The 21974-nt window shown below is 50.8% G+C and overlaps 1 protein-coding gene across 3 annotated transcripts in view; it reads left to right on the forward strand.

The window, feature by feature from the left end:
• Positions 1 to 21974, forward strand: part of PPARGC1B (PPARG coactivator 1 beta) — a 97417-nt gene that overhangs the window by 64022 nt on the left and 11421 nt on the right. The window contains exons 3-8 of one of the 3 annotated variants that reach the window (XM_087816913.1): positions 7679 to 7843; positions 14352 to 14567; positions 17699 to 17815; positions 19274 to 20384; positions 21154 to 21190; positions 21787 to 21851. In XM_087816913.1, coding sequence (XP_087673039.1) covers positions 7679 to 7843; positions 14352 to 14567; positions 17699 to 17815; positions 19274 to 20384; positions 21154 to 21190; positions 21787 to 21851 — 1711 coding nt within the window. Of the gene's footprint in view, positions 1 to 7669; positions 7844 to 14351; positions 14568 to 17698; positions 17816 to 19273; positions 20385 to 21153; positions 21191 to 21786; positions 21852 to 21974 lie in introns of all 3 variants that reach the window. The other 2 variants (XM_016210605.2, XM_087816914.1) reach the window with 2 other exon arrangements.

Here is a 21974-nt window from a genome sequence, read left to right on the forward strand (position 1 = left end):
CCATTCATTTTGCCAGTCTTTTGCTACAGGACAGCTTCTGGTGCTGGCACTGAAAATCCAGATTGTCTCTCTGCATAGTCTACACCCATAGTTCCAGGGCTCTGAGTTCCAGAGTGGGATTCAGTCAGTGGGATCAAGAAGTTAGGCTCTTGGCAAGCAACCTGAGTGCAGAATCCTTCCAGATTCTTGCCACTTTCTCCTAACCTTTTACTATTATCTCACCAACACATAATTTTATAGCGCTTTTTAAAAACATCGCAACTTTATTGAATCCTTCCAAAGCCTTCATCTTAGTTTCCCTTGAAATCACTTCTTTTGTAGTCGTATTTTCTGTATATGAACCATTTAATTAAATTTTGTAATTATAGTAACCAACAGATTTGGGAAGAGACACAACTGATTCCCAATAAACAAACAACGCAGCTGGTGGGAGCAGACGTGCAGGTGACCTAGAGCATCTTCTGCAGCTCTGCGGCACGTTGGGCATTTTTACTGGACGAGATGGTGGAGTTGGTTAACCTGGCTGGTTGATTAGGTGGAGGCTGGTCAGGGGAGCTCGCCTTGTACCAAAGTCCTGAGGGGGCCTGGTTAGGATTAGCATTGGCTGCAAGTAACAGAAAAGCCCCCCAAATGACAAAAAGTTCAATAAGCTCCAAGTCGAGACCCTCTCACATCCTAAGTTAGATGGATGTCCCAGGGCCAGTTTGGCATGTCACAGCACAGGGACCCAGACTTCCTTCATCCTATTGCCTTGCCCACCATACAGAGCTGCCTTCCCCAGTCACTAGTAACTGGTCATCCCCCCTGGTTGGCTGGGTCTGGCCTGGCCTTGCGGCCCAGTTCTGAGCCCTGGACCCCATTTTGCTCTCTGGGCTGGAGAACCCACTCTCGCCAGAGCTGGCCACCTTCTGTTGGGTCGCCTGACACTAAGCCCTGAGTAGGCAGCTGCAAGACTGGGGCTTGGAGCCCCACTGTACAGGGCTGCGCATCACGAGGTTGTGCCTGGCAGGTGTGGCGCCAGATGCTTCCGCATGGAAAAGGTCTTGAATGCCAGGCTGAAATGTTGAGCTGGGAGGGTTTTTGTGGGAGATCCTGTCAATGATTTGGTTTATCTCTAAGTTCAGGGTCTTTTGTTCTTTTAAGCTGGGCTCAGAGCCCCTCCATTTGCTACTTACTTTTTCTGGAACTAACCTTTTGTTTCAGGATCCTGAGCCTTATTTCAGAGGATGCTGTAAGTATTCCTGTGGGGACTAAGACCAATGACTTCCTACTTTTCTCCTAGAAGCCTCTTTAGGAGTTTTGAACTAATTTGAAAGACAGTGGAAAGATTCAATTTTTTTGTTTTTTTAATGTAAGAGATATGAATTAGCCATAACTTTTTTACTGATAGGTGACAGAAACTCCAACTGGCATGTAATCTGGAAAGGAAATTTACTCACAGTACTGCAGAGTACAGGGAATAGCCCAGCTTCAGGCACAGCTGGATCCAAGTGTTTATATTATTAATAATTTTTTTATCTGCGGACTCTACCTCTCTCTGCTTCGTGGTTCTGCATTCCCTGTGCTGGCTTCATTCTTAGACAGGCTTTTCCCAGGTAGTGACAAAGATGACCGCCAGCCTCTCCAGCCCCCTTGTCCAGATGCTCCAGCAAATTTCTGGGTTTCACTCTGACCCAGTCAAACCAGTTGTTGTGGTCACTAGACGAAGCACATAAATTAGCCAGATTATGCTTACTTGGACCTCCTGGGTGGAGCAGAAGGGGGCTTCCCCAAGGAAAAATCAATGGGCTGCCACCATTAGGAAGGGCTAGGGTGGGGGGCTAGTCAAATCACAGAGGTGGGAGGAGAGAAGATTGTCTAATGAAATGGCTATGTGAGTACTTCATGAATACTTACGTCACTTCCTTCCTAGAAGGCAAGTAGAGGCACAGGGTCACAGGTCTAGACCAGGCCAGGTCTAATGGATTAATAGTGGCTGCTAAGGCTCCATGTTGGGCAGGCTCGGGGCTCAGCAACAAGTAGAGCTGTGATCGCTCCATCAACAGAAACCGTGAGCGCTGATGACACTGGGATCAGGGGCCGGCCAAGGTTGAAGGAACATGGGATGAGAGAGCCAGTAGGTTTAGAACTGAGGGGAAGGGTCAGAAGACAAATTTGAGAAGCAGTGACCCTCTGAGAGCCCCCCTTTTCCCGTCAGTCAAATGGCGATGCTGTGATCATTGACTACTTCCTGCATCTTGGGGGAGGGTCCCAGTGAGATCATGGCTGTGAATGCCACTTGAATGTCAACTGTGCATGCTGTATGCTTGGCTCCCAACTTATGTTACTTTATCTTTATAAAAACCCTGTGAGGTAGGATACTTTTTTCCTCCTCGTTTTGTCAATAGAAACTGAGGCAGCAAAAAGTATGTCCTGCCCACAAAGCATTAGTGTTAGTAGCAAAGCCAGGGCCCAGCTCTTTGTCCTTCTGTCTAGGCCTTTTTCCATTTCAGCACTGCCCTTCTCTCTGCACCCTTGTCTCCCCCTCTGCAAATGATTTGCTCATTAAATACTGAGTTTTACCTAAGTATTTTCCCCAGGCCCATGTGGATCTCAGAAACTAGATACATACAGAATTGTATCAAATGCTTGAGCAAAAGGGGCCCATATGGTCTGTCTGTTTGATGTTCTCTTTTCCAGAAGGGGCAGTGAGAACCCTAGTGAGGAGGTGACTCATAGAAGGATGCATAGTGAGTAGGGACAGATCCAGAAGCCAAGCTCTGTCGCTGTAGCCACCCCCTCCCCCTCCTGCTTCCTTCCACTCAGTTAACTCAGAAAATGCACTCTGGGCCAGGCACTAAGCGAGGCGATTTGCTGATTGCAGTCGGCAAAGTGGAGCCACCAATTTCTCTTGAAGATGCATTCTTTCCTAAGCAGGTAATCGATTTCCAACAAGATACACAGGCTTCCAGTGAAGCCACTTATGTGAATCTGGATGAAGCACCATTAAGTCACTGCCAGGGGCATTTATCTCCCTGGCTTGGGTCAGCCACAGCCCTTTCAGAGTAGAGTGTGGTGTTGCTGGAGAAATGGGTGTGGAAGGCCCAGCAATCAGAAGGGTCCCATGGCAGGGGTGTGAACAGACCTATGGGGGGTTCCCTGAGGGGCCATCCAGATGAGGCTGGTGCACAGTGCAGTGCGTCTAGCCCCAGAACTGTCCTCCTTGGCCATGAACTTACCGTGTGATTGGGTCTTTCTCAGCCCTCGCCTGGAGCTCTGTCTCCCCATCTCTAAATGGGAATAAATGGTCTTGAATGGTCCTTCTCACATTCAGAAGCAGGATATTGGGTGATGACAGGCTTTGTAGGGAGTGAAGAGAGTTGGACTTGAATCTGAACTTCACCTTTCTGGGATCCTGGGTGCTATGGGTTGAACTGTGCCCTCCAGAAAAAGATATGTTGGAGTCATAATCCCTAGGACCTCAGAATGTGACCTTATTTGGAGATAGTTTCTCTACAGAGTTAATCAAGTTAAAATGAGGTCACTAGGGTGGAACCTAATCCTGTATGATTGGAATCCTTATTAAAAGGGGAAATTTGGACAGAGAGACAGGCAGACAGAGAGGGAAGACATGTGAAGAGATAGAGGGGGAAGACAGCCATCCACAAGGCAATGAGAGAGGCCTCAGAAGGAGCCAACCCTGCCAACGTCTTGATCTCAGACGTCCAGCCTCCAGAACCATGGGGCCATACATTTCTATTATTTAAGCCCCAGTCTGTGGTGCTTTGTTACAGCAGCCCCAGCAAACTAATACAAGTGACTCAGTCTTTGAGTTTCCTGATTAGCACGTGGGGACCGTGACACCTGCCCTGCAGGGGTATTTGAAGAATCTGATGGGAGGATACATGCACTACACTCAGCGTGGTCCTTGGCATATAGTAAGTGCTCAATAATAGCAGTGGCCTGGTCCTGTGCTGTGACCTCCCAGTTCCACTGCTGGGGCCCACGGCAGGCGGCCAGTGCAGAACAAGGCCTCAAGTCAGACCTTTTAGAGAGAACTGGGTCATCCCTAGCACCCTTTCAAAAGCCTCTCCAAATATGGAGAAGGCCAGAGAGATCACTACTCATGCAGAGCTTAAAGGTTTTACCGAGGGTGGCCTCAGCCCTAACTGACAAGGCCAAGGAGCTGAGGCTTCTTTATTTTTATGTCCTGGATACACTTCGAGTGTGTCGAGCTGTTATGGGTAGTCAATAAGTGCAGCAGTCATGGCCGTTTTATGGGTGTTTCTAAAGGAGGTGGCATGGTTTTGATGGGAAGGACCCTCACTGGATGACCCTGAGAGAATTCATTATCTTTCTTGGGCCTCAGTTTCCATATCTGGAAACTGCAGAGTGAGGGAAGGAGATCAACCAAGTCGGGAGTCCTTAAGCTGCATCTCTGAAGGCTTAGAAGTTAAGTATCAGTTCCTTGCGCACATATGCATCACACACACATATTTTATGGATAGCATAAAAGCTCTCCATAGCTTTTATCTGGTTCTTGAAGGGGCCTCTGACTCCCAGATTGTCTGCATTAACTCTCCTGGACAACCTCTCAGGGCTGCTGGTTCCTGGCCTATCTGGGATTCTGGGATTCTGATGATAAAGTTGTTTCTGAGCCTCAGGGAACAAGTCCTACAGAAGTGGCTGCTCTGAGTTACTGGGATGAAGGGGATCAGGAACATACAGAAAGAGCCCCCCACAGGGTTATTGTTAGGGGCTTTGCTGGCCAGGGAGGCCCAGCTGCCCAGCACCCTTGTGTCTTTGCTTTGGGCCCTCCCTGTCCCACCTCCTGTACCTCTTGGATGCTCCACTGGCCTAACCCATCTGGCTGCTTCTAGGCTGGCCCCGCCCCTATCATACTTGTAGTAAACCCCAAATCCCTTACAATCCCTACCTGATCCGCCTCCACCTGCCTCTCTGAAGGCATCTGCACCCCCCTCCCGCCCCCCCCAGCTTACTGAGCTGCAGCCTCACTGACCTCTGGTCAGTGCCTCATGCTCTGGGCTTGGTCCACACTTGGGCCTTTGCCTTTGCTGGGCCCTCTGCCTGGAACGTTCTTCCCACGTCTTCTACCACATGGCTCCTCCTTCAAGTGTCAACTCAAATGACAGCTTCTCCAGGAAGCCTTCCCAACCCCCCTTCCTCCAACTAAGATAGCACCCCCCTTATCCTCCATCAGCGCACCTGGTTTGTTTCCTTCGCAGTACTGACATGATCTATAATGAAATATTTATGTATTTTCTTCCCCTACGAAGATGTCAACCCCCTGAAAGAATGAACTGAGTCTTCTGTGTCACTGTACCTGGCTCATAGCATTTTATAAGTGCTGGAATGCACCCACTAGCATGGCTAAAATTAAAAATGAGTGACAATACCAAGTGCTGGTGAGGGTGTAGAGCAATTGGCACTCTCATACAGTTGATAGATGTACAGTGGTACAACCTCTTTGGGAAACAAGTTGTAGCTTTTATAAAGTCACACACATACCATAGGACCCAGGAAGTTCATGCCTAGATATCTACCCAAGAGAAATGAAGACATGTTCACACAAAGACTTATGCACAAATATTGCAGACTTTTCATAATAGTCCAAAACTAGCAACAAACCAGCCTTCCATCTAGAGCAGGCAAGACAGCAGTCCCCCGGGCAAGAAGGAGAAGGGAGTCCCCAGGGGTGGCTGTGAATCCACCTGAGTGTCCCTACAGCCATAGCAGTTGAGTGGTGGTGACTTGTGGTCAGGGTGTTGGCAGGGCCCAGAGTGATGCGGTGCTTAGTATTCGTGGTTGCTGAATTCGTGGGTTGGAGAAAGACTGGGTAGGTGGAGGGCAGGGTGGTTAGGGGTGTCCCTGGAGACAGAGACTGCCTGAGCGCCGTGGTTCCTCGCCTGAGAGCAGAGGGCGGACCACTCGAGAGAAGCTTGCCCCGGTGTAGCCCACGCATGTAGGATTCTTGCAAAATGCCAATTAAGACATTTGACCTAAATTCGGATAAAAGCCTTTTTCCTGTGTCAAGTTGAGCTAATAATATACATTTATTCATAATTTATGAGGCCTAGTAAGTGGAAACAATTAAGGAAAGGCCTGGCTAAACCTATTTCTTCTAAGTGTCACACAAGCCCTCTTTTCATTCTCTAATGCAGTTCCGCCCCCTCTGCCTGCCAAAAACTGCTGTTGTTTTTATTATTTTTAAAAAATTTGTTACCATGACTGTGAACTACAATTTCTTGAGCACTTGCCAAACCGGGCTATACCATCGTTTCATCTTAACCTTATGAGGCAGGTGGGGGTTTCCCATTTTACAGATGAGGTAGCTGCGCTCCACAGAGGTGAAGGGACTCGTCCAAGGTTTCACAGCTACTGAGCAGGGATCCACCCAGGGCCTATGCTATGCCATTTCAGTGTCAGCCTCCCAACTCAGACTATTTCTAAATCAGCAGGGCAGCCCTTCTATTGGTAACTGTTAAATTTGGGAGATTGGGATGAGAAAGTGATTGCCTCTGATTCAGGGCGTCTGGGGTTCAGCCCGAGAGCCTGCATTATTTCTAACGTGGTCCAGCTGCTGCTGACACCGCCAATCCTGGGACCACAGTTTGAGAAGCACTGGTTCAGTCAGTGATGTTATCAGAGTCCTCCAGAGTCCACACCCGCCACTGGCAGGTGGACCTTCTAGACCTTTTCCTGTGTGTTGCATATGTGTTAATTACGCAGAGAAACGTGTAGCCTGGTTTTGCTCTCTACATGTATGGGATAATATTCTACCTACTGATAGTCTGCAGTTTAGTTTTTTGTCTAACATGTCTTTTTTTTTTTTTTAATATATCTTTATTGATTTCAGAGAGAGGAAAGGAGAGGGAGAGAGAGAGAGAGAGAGAAACATCGATGATGAGAGAGTCATTGATCGGCTGCCTAGCCCACAACCCGGGCATGTGCCCTGACTAGGAATCGAACCCCCATCTCCTGGATCCTAGGTCGATGCTCAACCACTGAGCCACGTCCGGCCGGGCTGTCTAACATGTCTTAAAGAGCATATACACCCGCCTCGTTCTCTTCAACAGCACCGTAATATTCCATGATGCGGGTGATATTGGTTTTATTTACCTGTTGTCTAATGTCTTCCACATTTTAGACTTTACAGATACTCCTGTAGAGTCCTTGGGAACATGAGCAAGTGTTTGTCCACAACATAGTAATAACTCGATAACATCAGGCATTATTATTATTGCTGTTTTTGTTGTTTCATTATTAATATTGAGGGATTGTTGCCTTCCAGAAATCCCCTTTCAGCTGGGGGCAAGTATGTAAAGGAGTACGTCTCTATTTATAGGTTCTCATAAAGTTTTCAACAAAACATTGCTGCTAAGAAAAAAGAGGTGCTACGTGGGCAGGCCTTAAGGGATATATAGGAGTGCAGAGGAGAGGAGGAGAGAACAGCGGGCAGTATTGTATTGCTAGGGCCTGGCTTAGCTCCTGGTACATTCCACAACTGCAAGAGAGTGGGGCAGAACTTGACATTTTTTGGTCATTTGGCAAAATGGCTTTGGCCAAGGGCAGCTGAAGGTCTGGGCTGGCAGCATCATGAGTAAGATGTCCCCGCTTGGGTTTAGCCAAGCTTTGCTCTGACCAGCCTCCTTCCTTCCTGTCTCCTCAGGGTGTGGAGTCCGGGGAAGAGCAACTGTGTGCTGACTTTCCGGAGCTTGACCTCTCCCAGCTGGATGTCAGTGACTTCGACTCGGCCACCTGCTTTGGGGAGCTGCAATGGTGCCCCGAGAGCTCCGACACCGAGCCCAGCCAGTACAGCCCCGACGACTCGGAGCTCTTCCAGGTATGTCCTCCGAGCCGTGCCACCTCTTGCCCAGCCAGGTCCCTCTCTGCCCCTGGAAGCCTGGCTCCACTTGCACCACCTCCTTCTGCACTTGCCTGTGCAAAGAGATCTCCTCTTGGGACCACCTAAGCTCTTGGGACCGTGTCTCTTGTCCTGGATCTGCACTTGATCTTGGGCAGCTGTCATCCCTTGCCGGGCCTCTGGAAAGTGAGGGCTGGGAAGAGCTGCTCTCTCTGTGCGCCCCAATCAGAACCAGTCCCTCTGTGGGTCAAGGCAGGTTCCAAGTCCTCTCTTCCCTGTAGTATCTCATGCAGTTCTCTTCTCTATCCTGTGAGACAGGCATGATTATTTCCCCATTTTGCAGATGAGGAAACTGAAGCTTGAAGAAGTAAAGTCATGTGCGCAGAGCCATTTACCTAGCCAGTAGTGAGCTAGATTCAAACCCCGTCAGCCTGCCTCCCAAGCCAGGGCTTTATAGCCACAATGATGCCATAATGGGAGTGCCTCTCGTTTACTGAGCAGCTGCTCTGTGGCAGGACTGTCCCTGTTTGTGTAATTACTTCACTTAATTCTCTTAACAACTCTCAGACTTAAGTACAGTTATCTCTATTTTTCAGTTGGGGCCTAGAGGGTCTTTAAAATACTCAGTGCTGAGAACTGCTATGTATCCATATGCCTCTCAACCCATGTGCTCCCACGCCCAGCCTAGGGGCAGGTAATGGGTGGCATTTCCTTTGAGAAGCCCTCTAACGAGGAATGATATGTCTGAGGTTTGCTCCAGAATAAAGCAAGCCCAGGAGCATTTGGGATCTTGCTTCCCAGCACATGTCATCAGTTTGGCTCAAATGAACTTATAAAAAAAGATAAATAAAATACATTCCACATTAATTTGCGTGTGCGGGTGTATTGGTGGCTCGGGGGGTAACAGATGAAAGAAGGTTGGCAGTGTTGTTGAAGCTGGGTGACGGGTGAAATATGCTCCCCCATGAAGACTGGGGAGAGACCTATCCCCCTGCGCCTGGCTGGCAATCTAGTGATAATAATAACAAATACTATGTGCCAGTTGACATGCAGGTGCGCCATAGCATCATTTCAGATAGTCCTGAAGATTATATCGTTGCTTCTAGAAATGTTTATGGAGCTCGCTCTGTGCTTAAAGCACTGTGTTCACCAGTGGACTGGACAGTCTAGAGGGGAGCGTGACCCTAGATCAGCTGACACATAAACAAACAGTGGTCATTGTGATGGGGGCACAAAAGGAAATAAACCTGGGGCGAGAAGGGGTCTAAAGATTGGGTGGTCGAGAAACGCCTCTTTGGGGAGGAGATGCTTCAGCTGAAGGGTGAGAGGAAGGAGCCTCATGAAGACCAAAGAGCAGGGACAGAGGAAGCAGTAAGTAAAGAGTTGGGAAGCAGGGAAGCTTGCCCTGTTGGGGAATGGAAGGGCTGGAGGGTAGAAGCTAAGGGGAAAGTGCCCGGAGGTAAAGTCAGAGAGGTAGGCAGGGGCCATATTGTGCAGGGTCTTGTGGGACATGGTAAGGAGTTTGATTTTTCCCCCTAGAGCTATTCTAATCTATAAGTAAAGGACTATTAATAACCCATTTTACAGGTGAGGACAGTGAAGCTCAGAGAGGTTAACTAACTTGTTAGCCCAAGATCCCACAGCTAGGAAGGGTCAAGGTGAAGACTCTAACCCAGAAACCCATGCCCCCCACTACTATACAACCTCTCTGCCAACCCCATGAGGATCAGCAGGGCTGGGCTCCAGGGCTGTTTCCATTTGGTGACCTTCACTCTTTACATGAACAAAAGGAATGAGACCTACGCTATGCTGTTCCCTCCCTTAGAGGGTGCCAACTTCCAGAAAATGCTTATGTGAGAGGGGTTTAAATGCTGTGTGGAGACCATCCCACCTAAACTGTACAGGCCCCTGCCTACTCAGAGACTGGCCAGTCTCACTAGCAAGGTCCTGCCAAGGTCCTACCATGTACATGACATGGTCTCAGACACAAGTCAGCCTGGTGCAGGCCCCCCCCCGAGGTTCCCGGCCCAGCAAGGAAGGCAGAATCCTCACAGTCGGTTAGGACTGTGCAGAATTCCACCCACCCAGCTCCTCGCCCCTTCCTGGCCTGTGCTCCCCACCTGCTCTCTCAAGACCAGGCCAGCCCTTCCCATTATGCATCGATGCACGTCTGTGATGCATGCGATTGGTGTCTGATTCCTCCCCTGTCCCTGTTGTCAACCCTACGAGCGTGGGGGCTATGAGGCATTGTGCGCTGTTATAGTCCCAGGGCTCTGCACGATGCCCGGCACTTTCTCAGGGCTTCATACGTATTTATCAAATGACTACGTCCTTCAATTTCCAGCCATCAGGTTGGCTCCTTCTAAGGCAGTTGGTCAGTTACTTCCTCTCCTGGGCTCCCATCTTGTGTGTGTGTATGTGTATATGTATGTGTATGTGTATGTGTATGTGTATGTGTATGTGTATGTGTATGTGTATGTGTGTGTCTACATGTGTGTCCTTTAGACTTTGAGCTCCTTTTAGAACAAGCAGCATTTTATTGGCCGATGAGCCCTCACACATTGTCAAGACTCAATCATATGTGTTGAATGAAGGCACCAATTGTAATATTTTCTTTCCTGCCAAGGACCAGACATGACCCATTTCCACAACCCTGTGCTGGGACTCACGCGCCATAGGTTCTGTCCTTCTGCCACTAGCTGGGGCAGTTTCTTCATTTGACCAGTGGGACTCATAGAGCCGCACTGCCTTGTCAGAGCCATGTTCTGACAGTCAAATGACACCATTGCTATGGAAACAGAGTGGGAGAGTGGAGAACACGCTGCTGTGACAGGTCTGACAACCCCTCGGGGCAGGAACGGTACCTTCCATTTCTCTCTGTGCCCAGGGTCCCAGGGTCCCAGGGTCCCAGGGTCAGGGCCACAACACGCACTTCGTAAGTATTTTTAGAGAAAGCAGGCATTTGGTTGTCTGTCATGATGTGCTGCATGGCCCTGGGCAAGTAGTTTCTTTTGGTTGGGACTCAGTTTCCCCATGTGAGGAATGAGGAAGGAACATGGATTCAATCAGTGGTTCTTAACCTGTTGGGGGAGAGTCACAGGGTCCTTTAGACTCTGATGAAATCTATGGACCAATTCCTGGTACAAAGGGTGGGGAGGGGGAATGGATTTCCTGGGTTTCTGGAACCCCAGTTAAGCCCCCTGGACAGCAGAGGATTTCTGAGCATCCTCCCAGCCCCAATAGCATAAATTCTGTTCTGTGACATTTCTTCCAGCACTCTCCGCCCAAAATGAAGCGTTTTCCCTCAGATTTCGTAAAGACTCCTTTTCCTCCTTCTTGACATCAGCTTAGGAAGGTTGGGGGTGGGGCTGAGGCTATTAATATCCCTTCCTCAGCTGAATAACTCTCCATTAATTTACACTCGGTTTCCAAGCAGAGCTGGGAGAGTCGAGCTAATGGGCCCAGGAAGAGGAGAGGGCTGGCCCAGCTCTCCCTGTTGTATTATTCTGTGGGGCCAACTCTGTGGGCAGGAGTGGCCTTTCTTCCCAGGCCAGGTCAGGGCCTCCAACCCCAGTTGGAGCAGCTCAGGGAGGGCTGGGGAGATCGTGGACGCCTTTTGTTAGTTATTTTGTTTATACCAACCTGTTAGGGGCTTCTTGAGGTCTCTGCCATTTTGTATTCATTTTAGCACAGTGCCTGGCACACAGTAAGTCCTTGACCCCCGTCTGACTAGCTGTCTTGTGTGACCTTGACAAGTCTCTTTCCTGGACCTTCATATCCCTACCCTAAAAAGAATGGCAAATAAGTTTCCTCATGAGTGCCATGGGCAGTTATTGCCTGGAGGGCTGTGTTAAGAAAGATGCTGGTGAGGAAGGAACAGCCCCATCTGGTTAGCAGTAAGGGGAATGCGAGCACTTGGGTCATGGTTTAACATCCCTGGTCACTGTGTGATCCCTGAGGAATCAGCTGATGTTTGATAATTCATAATATCTCTGGGCCATCGGCTACCTCTGTGAAAGGGAATTCTCATTCCGTCCAGTGCTCGATGACATCATTTCTGAGTAACGTCCCTCTAGAATCTATTCTTTGAAACCCTGATCACAGTCTCTCCTCGTGGCCGGAATTCATTGTTTGGTTCATTTCTTCTTTCATTCAAAAAATCTGCCTGGGTGCTTCCTGTGCATCAGGCACTGCACTAGGCATGGAAGCACTTTCATCATTACTTCCAGACTTGCCTTCCTAGTAGACCTGGGAGGGAGGCTGGCCTGGGATCATGGCTTCCCATTTTACAGACAAAGCAGCGAGGCTCAGAAGAGGGAAACGACTTGTCCAAGATCAGCCTGTTGTGGCAGAGCCCCACGTGGTCAGCCCCAAGAGTGTTCATTGAGCCCCAGGTTCCAAGACATTAACTCCCCATCAGGCTAGACAGATCACTCTGGGAACACGGGGGGACTCTGGTCTTTGGGCAGGAGTGGGAGAAGTCAAGTGAGCTCCTTGCATCCTTGAGCCATAGTCCTTGGGTCCAAATCTACCCTTGGGCTCCCCCACCCCCAGGGCCTGGGTCGGGCCCAACCAAAACCTTTTGACCTTTCTTTTATTCTTAGCTGTGTTCCAAAAATTACAAATCCGTTTGTTCTCTTCTCCCCATGTTCCCCTTGAGTTACTCAGCTGCTGCTCCGGCTGCAAGGCCTGGAACAGATTTAGTGGGGCCAAAAGGCCGTCACGAGATGGGTATTTCAGATGAACTTCCTGAAGAAAGGATAAACAGCCTGACCTGGGATGGGAAAGAGTGCTGGGGGAGGCATCATGTGACAGAATGTGCTTCCTGCCAGAACAGGCCCGGCAGCCAGGGATTACTAAATGAGGTCCTCGCTGCCTCACCTAGAGGCAGTGTGATCACCATGCTCCAGGCCCTCTGGGCGTGGGGGGTAGGGGGTGGGGAGCTAGTGTCTGGGTGGGCTAGAGGTGTGCTTGATGACCCTCGTTGTTATAGATCTTAGACATCAGAGAAGGAAGGGTCTTGGTTCATCTGTGCGTGGTGTGCTCAGTGTAAGCCCTGCCTCTGTCCTGGATTTGCTGTGTGACCCTGGACACCTCACTCAGTCTCTACAAGCCTCAGTTTCCTCACCTGTAAGATGGAGATTAGAGCAGTGCCCTGCTCTTAGAGGTTGCCGTGAGGCACTATTTCCAGAGCCTTTCTGGTCCTCTTGTCAGCCAAATCCTTTGTCCCAGGCCTTTGTTACTCGCTTTTCCCTCTGCCCCGAATCTCCTTTCCTGCACCCTTTGCCTGGCCGGTGCCATCTCAGCTTTCAGCCTATACTAGTTTCAGTTTCAGCTGCTCAGAGCAGCCTTCTTTGACCCTCAAAATAGCTTGTAAATCTTCGCCATGTTCTTTTCCTCACGGCTTCCTTCTATTTTCCTCCCAGCCTTTCTCAGTCTCCAAAATGATCTTGTTTGTTTCCCTGTTCGACTCTTCCCCACTGGAGTGTAAGCTCCCCGAGGGCAGGGGCTGTACCAGCGTTGGCACGTTGTATCACCAGTGAGAATGGCTACTCCGCGCCAGACGACGCCACGCACGGAGTAGCCATTCAGTACGTGTGTTAGGGGAAGGCAGGGAGGCAGGAGATGGGGGAGGAATGGTCGCTACCACCACTGCCACAATCATCACCGTCTCCGTCGTCATCACCACCATCACTGTCGTCACCACCACCACCACCACCACCGTTACCGCAGGAATTCTCATAGTAGCAGTGAGAGCAGTGAGTGCCTACTGTGTGCCAGGCACTCTTTTATGTTAACTTGTTTAGTCTTCAACAATAACCTTATGCAGTAGGTACTGCTGTTATCCCATCTGACAGATGAAAAAAACTAAGTAACTTGCCTAAGGACACATAGTTGAAAAGTATGGATTCTGGGATTCAACCCCAGCTCCAGAACCTAAACTCCTGCCCATAACACTAAGTCCCTCTCTCTGAGTGAATGAGAGAGAAGCCACAGGGAAGTGGTAGCTGTGGTTGTCATCGTCGTGGCTGAACCCTGAAGCTTCTAGCCTTTCCACTGCCTGCCTGGGCCCAAGGGTCAGAGGGGCTGGGACCTGCAGTGGGATGCTGCTACCAGGGGCATAAACCAGCCTCAGGGCCGTGTCCCCCGGGTTGGATGCAGGAGGCTGTGGTGCAGAGCCACTTTCCTTGTTGGAGGGGACGGGTGTCCCCCACACTCCCGATACTCCCGGGACTCCCAGGGCAAGGCCATCTTCACTATCACCTGCTGCCTGCAACTAAACTTCTGAGATTTTTAAAGTCGATAACACGTTTCCCGGGCATCTTCTACCACAGCACTGAGAGAACCTGATAGGGAAGCATCCGAGGGTTTGGCAGGAGGGCGACGATGGTGCCGCTGCGGGTGCACAGCAGGCTTCTGCCGTGGAGACGGCTGAGCCCAAGGTACTGACTAATCGTGTTCCCTCTCTGCTCCCCCTGCGTTCCAGATCATCGACAGTGAGAATGAGGCCCTCCTGGCAGCGCTCACCAAGACCCTGGATGACATCCCCGAAGATGACGTGGGTCTGGCTGCCTTCCCGGCCCTGGACTATGGAGACGCACCATCCTGTGCTTCAGTGTCGCCTGCCCCCTCATCTGCGCCCTCCAGTCCCTCCCTGGAGAGCTCCCCAGTCCCAGCCCCTGAGGTGGACGAGCTCTCACTGGTGAGAACCTGTTTCCAGTTGACAAGATGGTGGTGGCCTGGGATATGGTGCCTGTTTGTAGGGCTAGCGGGTATAGAGAAACCAGCTCCAGACCCTGCAGAGGTCTCTGTGCATCAGTGGCAACAGGGTTCACAGCAGACAGCCTGGGTGGGGCATGGGAGGCCTCCCTGGGCCTCACCTTTACCACCTGTACAGCTGGACTCGTCACAGAGTCTTCATGTGCATTCTGTAGGCCCTTGGGGATTTCATGGATTGACCTTAATTGTGTTGCAAAACCTTGAAATTACATGCAAGCATTTTCCTTAAGATTATACACACACACACAGTAAAAACTCAGGCAGCAAATGTGAATAGTTAGAAGCAAAACTTCCTTACTCATCTCATCATCGCTTTTTCCTTCGCCATCTGTTACCATGGTTACTGATCTGTTATATAACTTTCCTCTTCCATCTTTTTAAAAAAAAAAAAAAATCCAAAAAGGGAGCCTACATTATACTCTGCTCTGCACCTTGCTTTTCTCAGTGAACTGTGTGTCATGGCTACGCTTTCAGATGAAAACAGGTAGCTCTGTTCCATCCTTTTTATTGGCTGCATAGTGTTCCTTTGTAAGGACGTACCATAGCTTATTTAACCAGTCCCCTTGTTGATGGATATATATGTTGTCCCAACTCCTTTATTGCTACAATGCTGTGACCCTTACTACATGTAAGTGGATAAATTTCCTAGAAATGGAATTCTTAGTTCTACAGATATATGGGCTTCTTTGGTTTTTTTTTTTTAGTTTAGACACGTACTTCCAGATTGCCCTCCAAACAGGTTAGACTGGTTTATACTTCCATCAGCCAAGGTTAAATGCTATCTGTGTGAGTATATGTGGAATGTGGGAATGTGCACATGAATCACAGCTTTCTGGGGAGAAGACCTCAGCTTTTATCAGATTCTCAATTGTGTCTAGACCTCAAGAGTTGTTCATAGCAGTTGCCCTTGATTCAGGCTGAGGGTACAAAAGCCGAGATAAAGTCCAGCTACACTCGCCTGTGTTGGGATCCTCACGTTGGTGCTATGGCTCCTGGGGGCTGGTGAGACTCAGAAAATCAGAGCCTGTTGGATCTGGGGAGGGGCCTGGGGTCATGGAGAATTTTGAGCTGGAAAGGCCCTTGGTAACCATCAAGACCATGGGGAAATGGAGACCCAGAGTGGGGAGGGCCTCTTCTGTGGTCACACAGCAAGTCGGTGTGCCAGTGAACACTGGAACCCAGGTATTCTGCCTCCTAGCCCAGGATGCCTTTTCTTCTTTCCTGCTTCCTTTAAGTTCTCCAAAGGAGTATGAACCATTTGGTAAGCACCTTGTATGTGCAGTCCCACATTGTGGCTCCTGCTGATAGGGGTCATGCTTCCTTTCAGACTGGAATCAAACCTCCTGGATTTGAATCCCCGCCCCACCAATGAATGCTTGTGTGTCCCTAACCTCTCTGACTCAGCTCCCTGGTCTATAAGGTGGGGTCAAAAACAGTGTCTATCTCAAATTGGGCTGCTAGGAGGAATACAGTAGGTAATACATGTAAAGTACTCAGAACAGTGCCTGGCACATAGTAGTTGCTCAATAAATGCTCTCTAAGTAATAGTTGTAATATACAACCATTAATAGTAGTAACAAGAATTATTCTCAGTGCCATTTCTGTATGGGCCTCTGGAGAGGGACCAAACCTCTGGGAGATAGAGAGCGACCCCTGCTGGCCACAGGTTGTTCCCTTCTGTGCCTTAGATTACCTTCATTTCATGTTTTTGAGCACCTCTGTTTCAGGCACTGTGCTAGGCACACAGGAAACAGATTCACCCTCTAGACTCTCAATATACTCAGAGTTCTAGAAAGGCCCTTATATGGCACCCACATGCTCAGTTCTTAACCTGGTGTCATGGATCCCAGAGAGTCCATCATTGGACTGATAAGGACCGATGGACCTCTACATTCCTGTGCGTTTTTCTGAGGTCAGCAGCTTCTAGCGTATTCTTAGAGGAACTCCTGAGTCAAAAAAAAGCTTCAGATATAGTCATTTAATCTATCTGCCCCTGTTATACCATTGGAGACACCAAGTCCCAGAGAGGGAAAGGACTTGCCCAGGGAGGCTCTCATGATGAGTTGGGTCTGAGCTGGGCCAGAACCAGGTCCCTTCCCTCCAGTCTGCAGAACTTTTCCTGTCCATGTCAGAGAATCACAGATGTGTGTGTGTGTGTTGGTTTGGGGTCTAGGTGGGGATCCTCCAACTCCTAGGGTCTTTTCTGTGTTTCCTGGGCCTTTGGCACTTCTTGCTGGGATGTCCTGGGGGGCATGACCCCCCCAAGATCACTTGGTACTTTAGCAAAAACCTGTCATACTTCCTCACTTGCTCTCAACCTTGGCTGTGATAGGATCCCCGATAGGACTCCGTTTGCACCTAGCTGCCTGCTTTCTTGGCTGGGATACGTTGTGCATCTGCCCTCTGGGTGCGGAAGTGTAAGGTCTCAGCAGTCATTTTAGAAAAATTAGAAATCCCAGACAAGCTGAAGTGTCTCGTTCTTTCACTTGTGTAGAAGCAGCTGGGTGGCCGGAGGTGCTATGTACATAGTATTAAGTACGGAGAGCCAATTGTCTAACAGCCCCAAATACACATAAGCATCCCAGTAAAATGTTACTCCTTTTCAAAATTAATTGCCTAAGAAGAATATCTGTGACTTTGAGAAACCCAAACAGCCTTGAGTAATGCCTGCCCATTCTGTTAAAATATAATGTCTAGGGTGGGGCAAAAGCAGGTTTCTAGTTGTGAGTATGCACAACACAGAGTTTATTCTTGTGTTATTATTTATTAATAATTGTATTATTTTTCATACAAACAACTGGAAACCTGTTTTTGCCCCACCCTGGACATTATAACAGGATGGGCAGGCATTACCCAAGATCTGTTCGGGATTAGAATATACTATTGGAAACGTATTTTGGGTCATTAAATGCCCATCACATGCTCTTTCCATGGTCCTGTGATGACCTGGGTCAGGGTGTGGTCAGTCCCGAGGGGCCAGCTGGGGCTCGGGCCTCTTCCCTTCTCCATGGCTGTGGTCAGCCCTAGCTCCTCTCCTCTCTGCTTCTCCCGCAGCTGCAGAAGCTCCTGCTTGCCACATCCTACCCAGCGTCAAGCTCCGACACTCAGAAGGAAGGGACCACCTGGCGCCGGGCAGGCCTCAGGTCGAAAAGTCAGCGGCCTTGTGTCAAGGTATTTCTATGCATGCCTGAAAACCCACCTGGCCCCAGGTGGCTTCGGGGGGTGCAGCTTTCAGCTCTTGTTAGGGGTTTCAAGTTCAATCAGCTTCCAGCTTCCCTCCTCCTCCTCATACCATCCTTATAGCTGGTGTGCTGGGTGCTTCTTGAGACCCAGGCTAGGTTGGGGTTCTAGAAAGAACCCCAGACATTCTCACACACATCCACCTTCCAGGCACTGTGTCAAACACTGGGCTAGAGCAGGGACAGGGAAGATATGGCCTGTCCTCAGGGGTTTTTTTCTATGGGGTGACAGTCCGACACAGAAGATCTCATGGTTGTAGAGACCACAGTAAGGAGCTGGGATTTCTTTCAGGGAAGCCACTGGAGAGTGGACAACTCTACTGGGAGCACGTAGGAGTGAAGCCAGCCCTTTTTTCCCCTTCGGCTCCGTCTTCCGAGACTTCCAAGGAGAGGTTTCAGGGGCAATTTCCCAGTGTTCCTGTTCCTCAGAGCCTGCACACGGCCCTTCCCCTCTTGTCCTGCAACATTCCTGCAGGGACTGGCCTGCAGTCCCACACCCTCACAGCAGTGTCGGATGGCCTCTCTCTCAGACAGTGGCTCTGTGTAGGAACCTGTCCCTGTGCCCCCTCCCTGGCTGATCTCCCAAATCAAATGTCTACCCCTCGTGTTCTGTTCTGTTGAGGGGACAGCAGCTAAGCTCCTTGGTGAGCCAGCTTTTTGCCCTCTGGGGAGCTAGAAAGTGCCCCAGGGATGTGAGACACACCTGACAGCCATTCTGGCCCCAGCAAAGAGACAGGTGCCCTGGAAGAAAGCCTCTATTGACAAGTGGGGACAGGTAAGGCTGGTGAGAGCTGTCCTCGGGCCACATTGCAGAGGTTCCCAAATGCCTGGCCAAGGGGCCTTCCCTTTATCAGATGGGTACTGTGAAGCTATTGAATTTTGCTTTTTTTTTTTTAACAGCTTTATAGAGGTGCTACTTAAATATAAAAGGCACCCATTTTAGTACAATTCAGTGATTTTTAGTAAATTTACAGAGTCATGCAGCCACGACCACAATCCAGTTTTAGAGCATCTCTACCAACCCAGGAAGATCCCCAGTGCCCCCATTTATAGTTAATCCCTGCTCCCACGCCTGCCCCAGGCAACCGCTAATGTACTTCCTGGCACTCGTACTGAAGGCTGTACACAGGGCTGCAGGATGCTCAGAGCAGGGCTCTGCTGTGACTCTGGAAGGGGCGAGACCCATGCTAGGGGGCTGGTCATTCTTTCGTTCCTCATCACCTGAGCGCAGCCAGGTGCCAAGACTCTGTGCTGGAAGCTGGGGATAAAATGGATGAAACCTCACAAGTTTTGAGGATCTTTGCTGAGCCCCGCCCGTGGCTACAGGGGCGAGGCAGAGGGAGGAGCAGTGTGGGCCTCCCTCCTCACTCTGGTCTTTTTTCCTTTCTAGATGGACAGCACCCAAGAGAAGAAGGGCCCCACGACGCAGTCTCAGAGCCGGAGCTGCACAGAACTGCATAAGCACCTCACCTCGGTGCCATCCTGTCTCCAGGCTAAAGCCCACTCCCCTGATCGGGGCCTGCAGCCACCAGCCCCCCTGAGTCCCCGGCTCCCTGCCAAAGAGGATGAGGAGCCTGGGAAGGACTGCCCGAGCCCCCAGCCAGCTCCAGCCTCTCCCTGGGACTCCCAGGTGCCAGGCAGGGCAGGCCCTGGCACCCAGGTCTCCCCTGAGGACATGCAGGCAGTGGTGCAGCTTATTCGTTACATGCACACCTACTGCCTCCCCCAGAGGAAGCTGCCCCCACAGGCCCTGGAGCCCGCCCCTCAGCCCTGCAGCAACCCCTCCAAGCAGGTCAGACCCTGGGCCCGGCCCCAGCATCCTTCCAAAGCCGCCTGGGCTGAGTTTTCCATCCTGAGGGAACTCCTGGCTCAAGATGTCCCCTGTGATGTCAGCAAACCCTACCGCCTGGCCACGCCCGTCTATGCCTCGCTCAGGCCCCAGCACAGGCCCCGAGAAGGCCAGGTGTCCCCCGGCCGCCCGCGCCCTGTGGAGGAGGTGAGGGTCGCGGCTTCACCCCGGGGCGCCGGGCCCAGCCCCAGCCTGCGCCCGCTGAGGCTGGAAGTGAAAGGCCGTGTCCAGCAGGAGGAGGAAGAGGAGGAAGAGGAGGAGGAAGAAGAGGAGGAGGAAGAGGAGGAGTGGGGCTGGAGAAGGCCAGGCCGAGGCTTGCCGTGGACCAAGCTGGGGCGGAAGCTGGAGAGCTCGGTGTGCCCCGTGCGGCGCTCCCGGAGACTGAACCCTGAGCTGGGCCCCTGGCTGACATTCACTGACGAGGCGCTGGGCCCCTTGGAGCCCCCGGAGCCCCAAGGACCTTCGCCCTCACTGTGCCCGGCACCCGAGGCCTCTGACACAGAGGGGGAGCTGGGCAGCCCCACCAACGAGGACAGTGGCCGAGACCAGCAGCAACTCCGGGGACCCCAGATCCCAGCTCTGGAGAGCCCCTGTGAGAGTGGGTGTGGGGACACAGATGAGGACCCCAGCTGCCCACGGCTCCCTTCCAGAGGTAGTCGGCTTCTGTCTGCAGGAGAGGGCAGGGGTGGGATGGGGTGCACCCCCTGTGCTGGGAGCCAGGAGCCCTGCATTGGGCAAGTTCCTTCTCTCTGGATCTCAACTTTCCTTTCTGTACAATGGTCTAGCTGGGCAGATCTGCAGGAATTACCCATACATCATGCGTGGGCCAGGCGCCACTTCATGAGCAAGAAGTGGGATGCCTGCCTCGATGAGGCTTGTGTTTCAGTGGGGGTAACAGGCGACCAAAAAATAAGCAAAAATGGAAGATGATTACATATTGTGATAAGTGCTCTAAAGAAGACTCCGTGGGTCATGATGCGACAGAAGGTGTGTCTATAAATTCGGCTCCACAATGAAGGTGAATTTTAAATGGTAACAATAGGAGTGGTAATAATCACAATGATCTGTTGTGTACTTACTGTGCCAGGCACGGTCTAACACAGTGTCCCCGTTGACTCCTCACAGCAAGCCTGTGTGCAGGTTCTGTTATAATCTCCATTCTCAGACAGAAATGGAGGCACAGAGATACCTAGTGATCCCTTCAGCTAGATCTGCCAGCTGTTAATGTTGCTAAGATCCTGGGAATGGAGGTGGCTCTGGGTTGTTCCTGCCCTTCCTTAAAAATGGCAGAGGCTTTGGGTCACATGCCTGAAGGGAGCTTTGCTTGGTACCCGTGGGAGTTTGGGTCTCCTCCTGAGGGAGACATTTGCTGATGGTGCCGTGTTGAGGAATCTTAATATTTTTCTTTTTTGTCTTTTCAGACTCTCCCAGGTGCCTCATGCTGACCTTGTCACAAAGGTAGATTTTGGAAATTATTGTTTTATTACTCCATGAGACTTTGTCCTGTTTGGGGGGGTCAGGGGGTTGGGTGGTTCACCAGCCCTGAGCCTGGCCCTGTTCCCACTCCATGCCCTCATTGCCCAGTGGGGGCCCTCAGGAGCTGGGCTTCCTTAGAATGGAGTTTGTTATTAGAAGCTGGTCTCTGCAGGCCCAGGGAAGGATGGGGAATAAAGGCCTCTGCCATTTTGTAAGCTGTGCTCTCCAGGACCAGGGAGGTAGCTCTTTTCTGAATGGGGAAAAGCTGGAGATGCTGTGTGGCTTTGGGCAAGTCTTTCTCCCTCTCTGGGCCTCAGGTTCTCAATCTGTAAAATAAGGAGGCTGAGGATCCTTGTCCTCTCTCCACTCTCTAGTAGATCTCTTTTGCGCTTTGAATTCCTCTAAAAGCCAGGATGGGAGGGGAGTCCCCAGAAAATTCTCCTCAGCCTTACTTCCATGGGCAGCAGAACCAGTGTCTTTTGTGGTGTCCCTGTGCCCTCCTGGAATGCTTGGGGGGGGGGGGCAGGGGGCTGCTGCTGACTGGCCTCTTTCCTTTCTGTGTTCCCCGCCCCCACCAGTGACCCTCCCTTTGGCAAGAAGAGCTTTGAGCAGACCTTGACGGTGGAACTCTGTGGCACGGCAGGTGAGCCGGGGGCTCCGCTGTGGGTTGCCACTGGGGGAGCTGGCACAATGCCCAGCAACGAGTCCCCTACACTGAGCAACCCCTCAAGCAGGGAGGGGTGCCCCGTTGAGCTCTCCCTGTCAC

The sequence above is a fragment of the Miniopterus natalensis genome, chromosome 4 (assembly GCF_054644295.1).
Source record: "Miniopterus natalensis isolate mMinNat1 chromosome 4, mMinNat1.hap1, whole genome shotgun sequence".
Lineage (NCBI taxonomy): Eukaryota > Metazoa > Chordata > Mammalia > Chiroptera > Miniopteridae > Miniopterus > Miniopterus natalensis.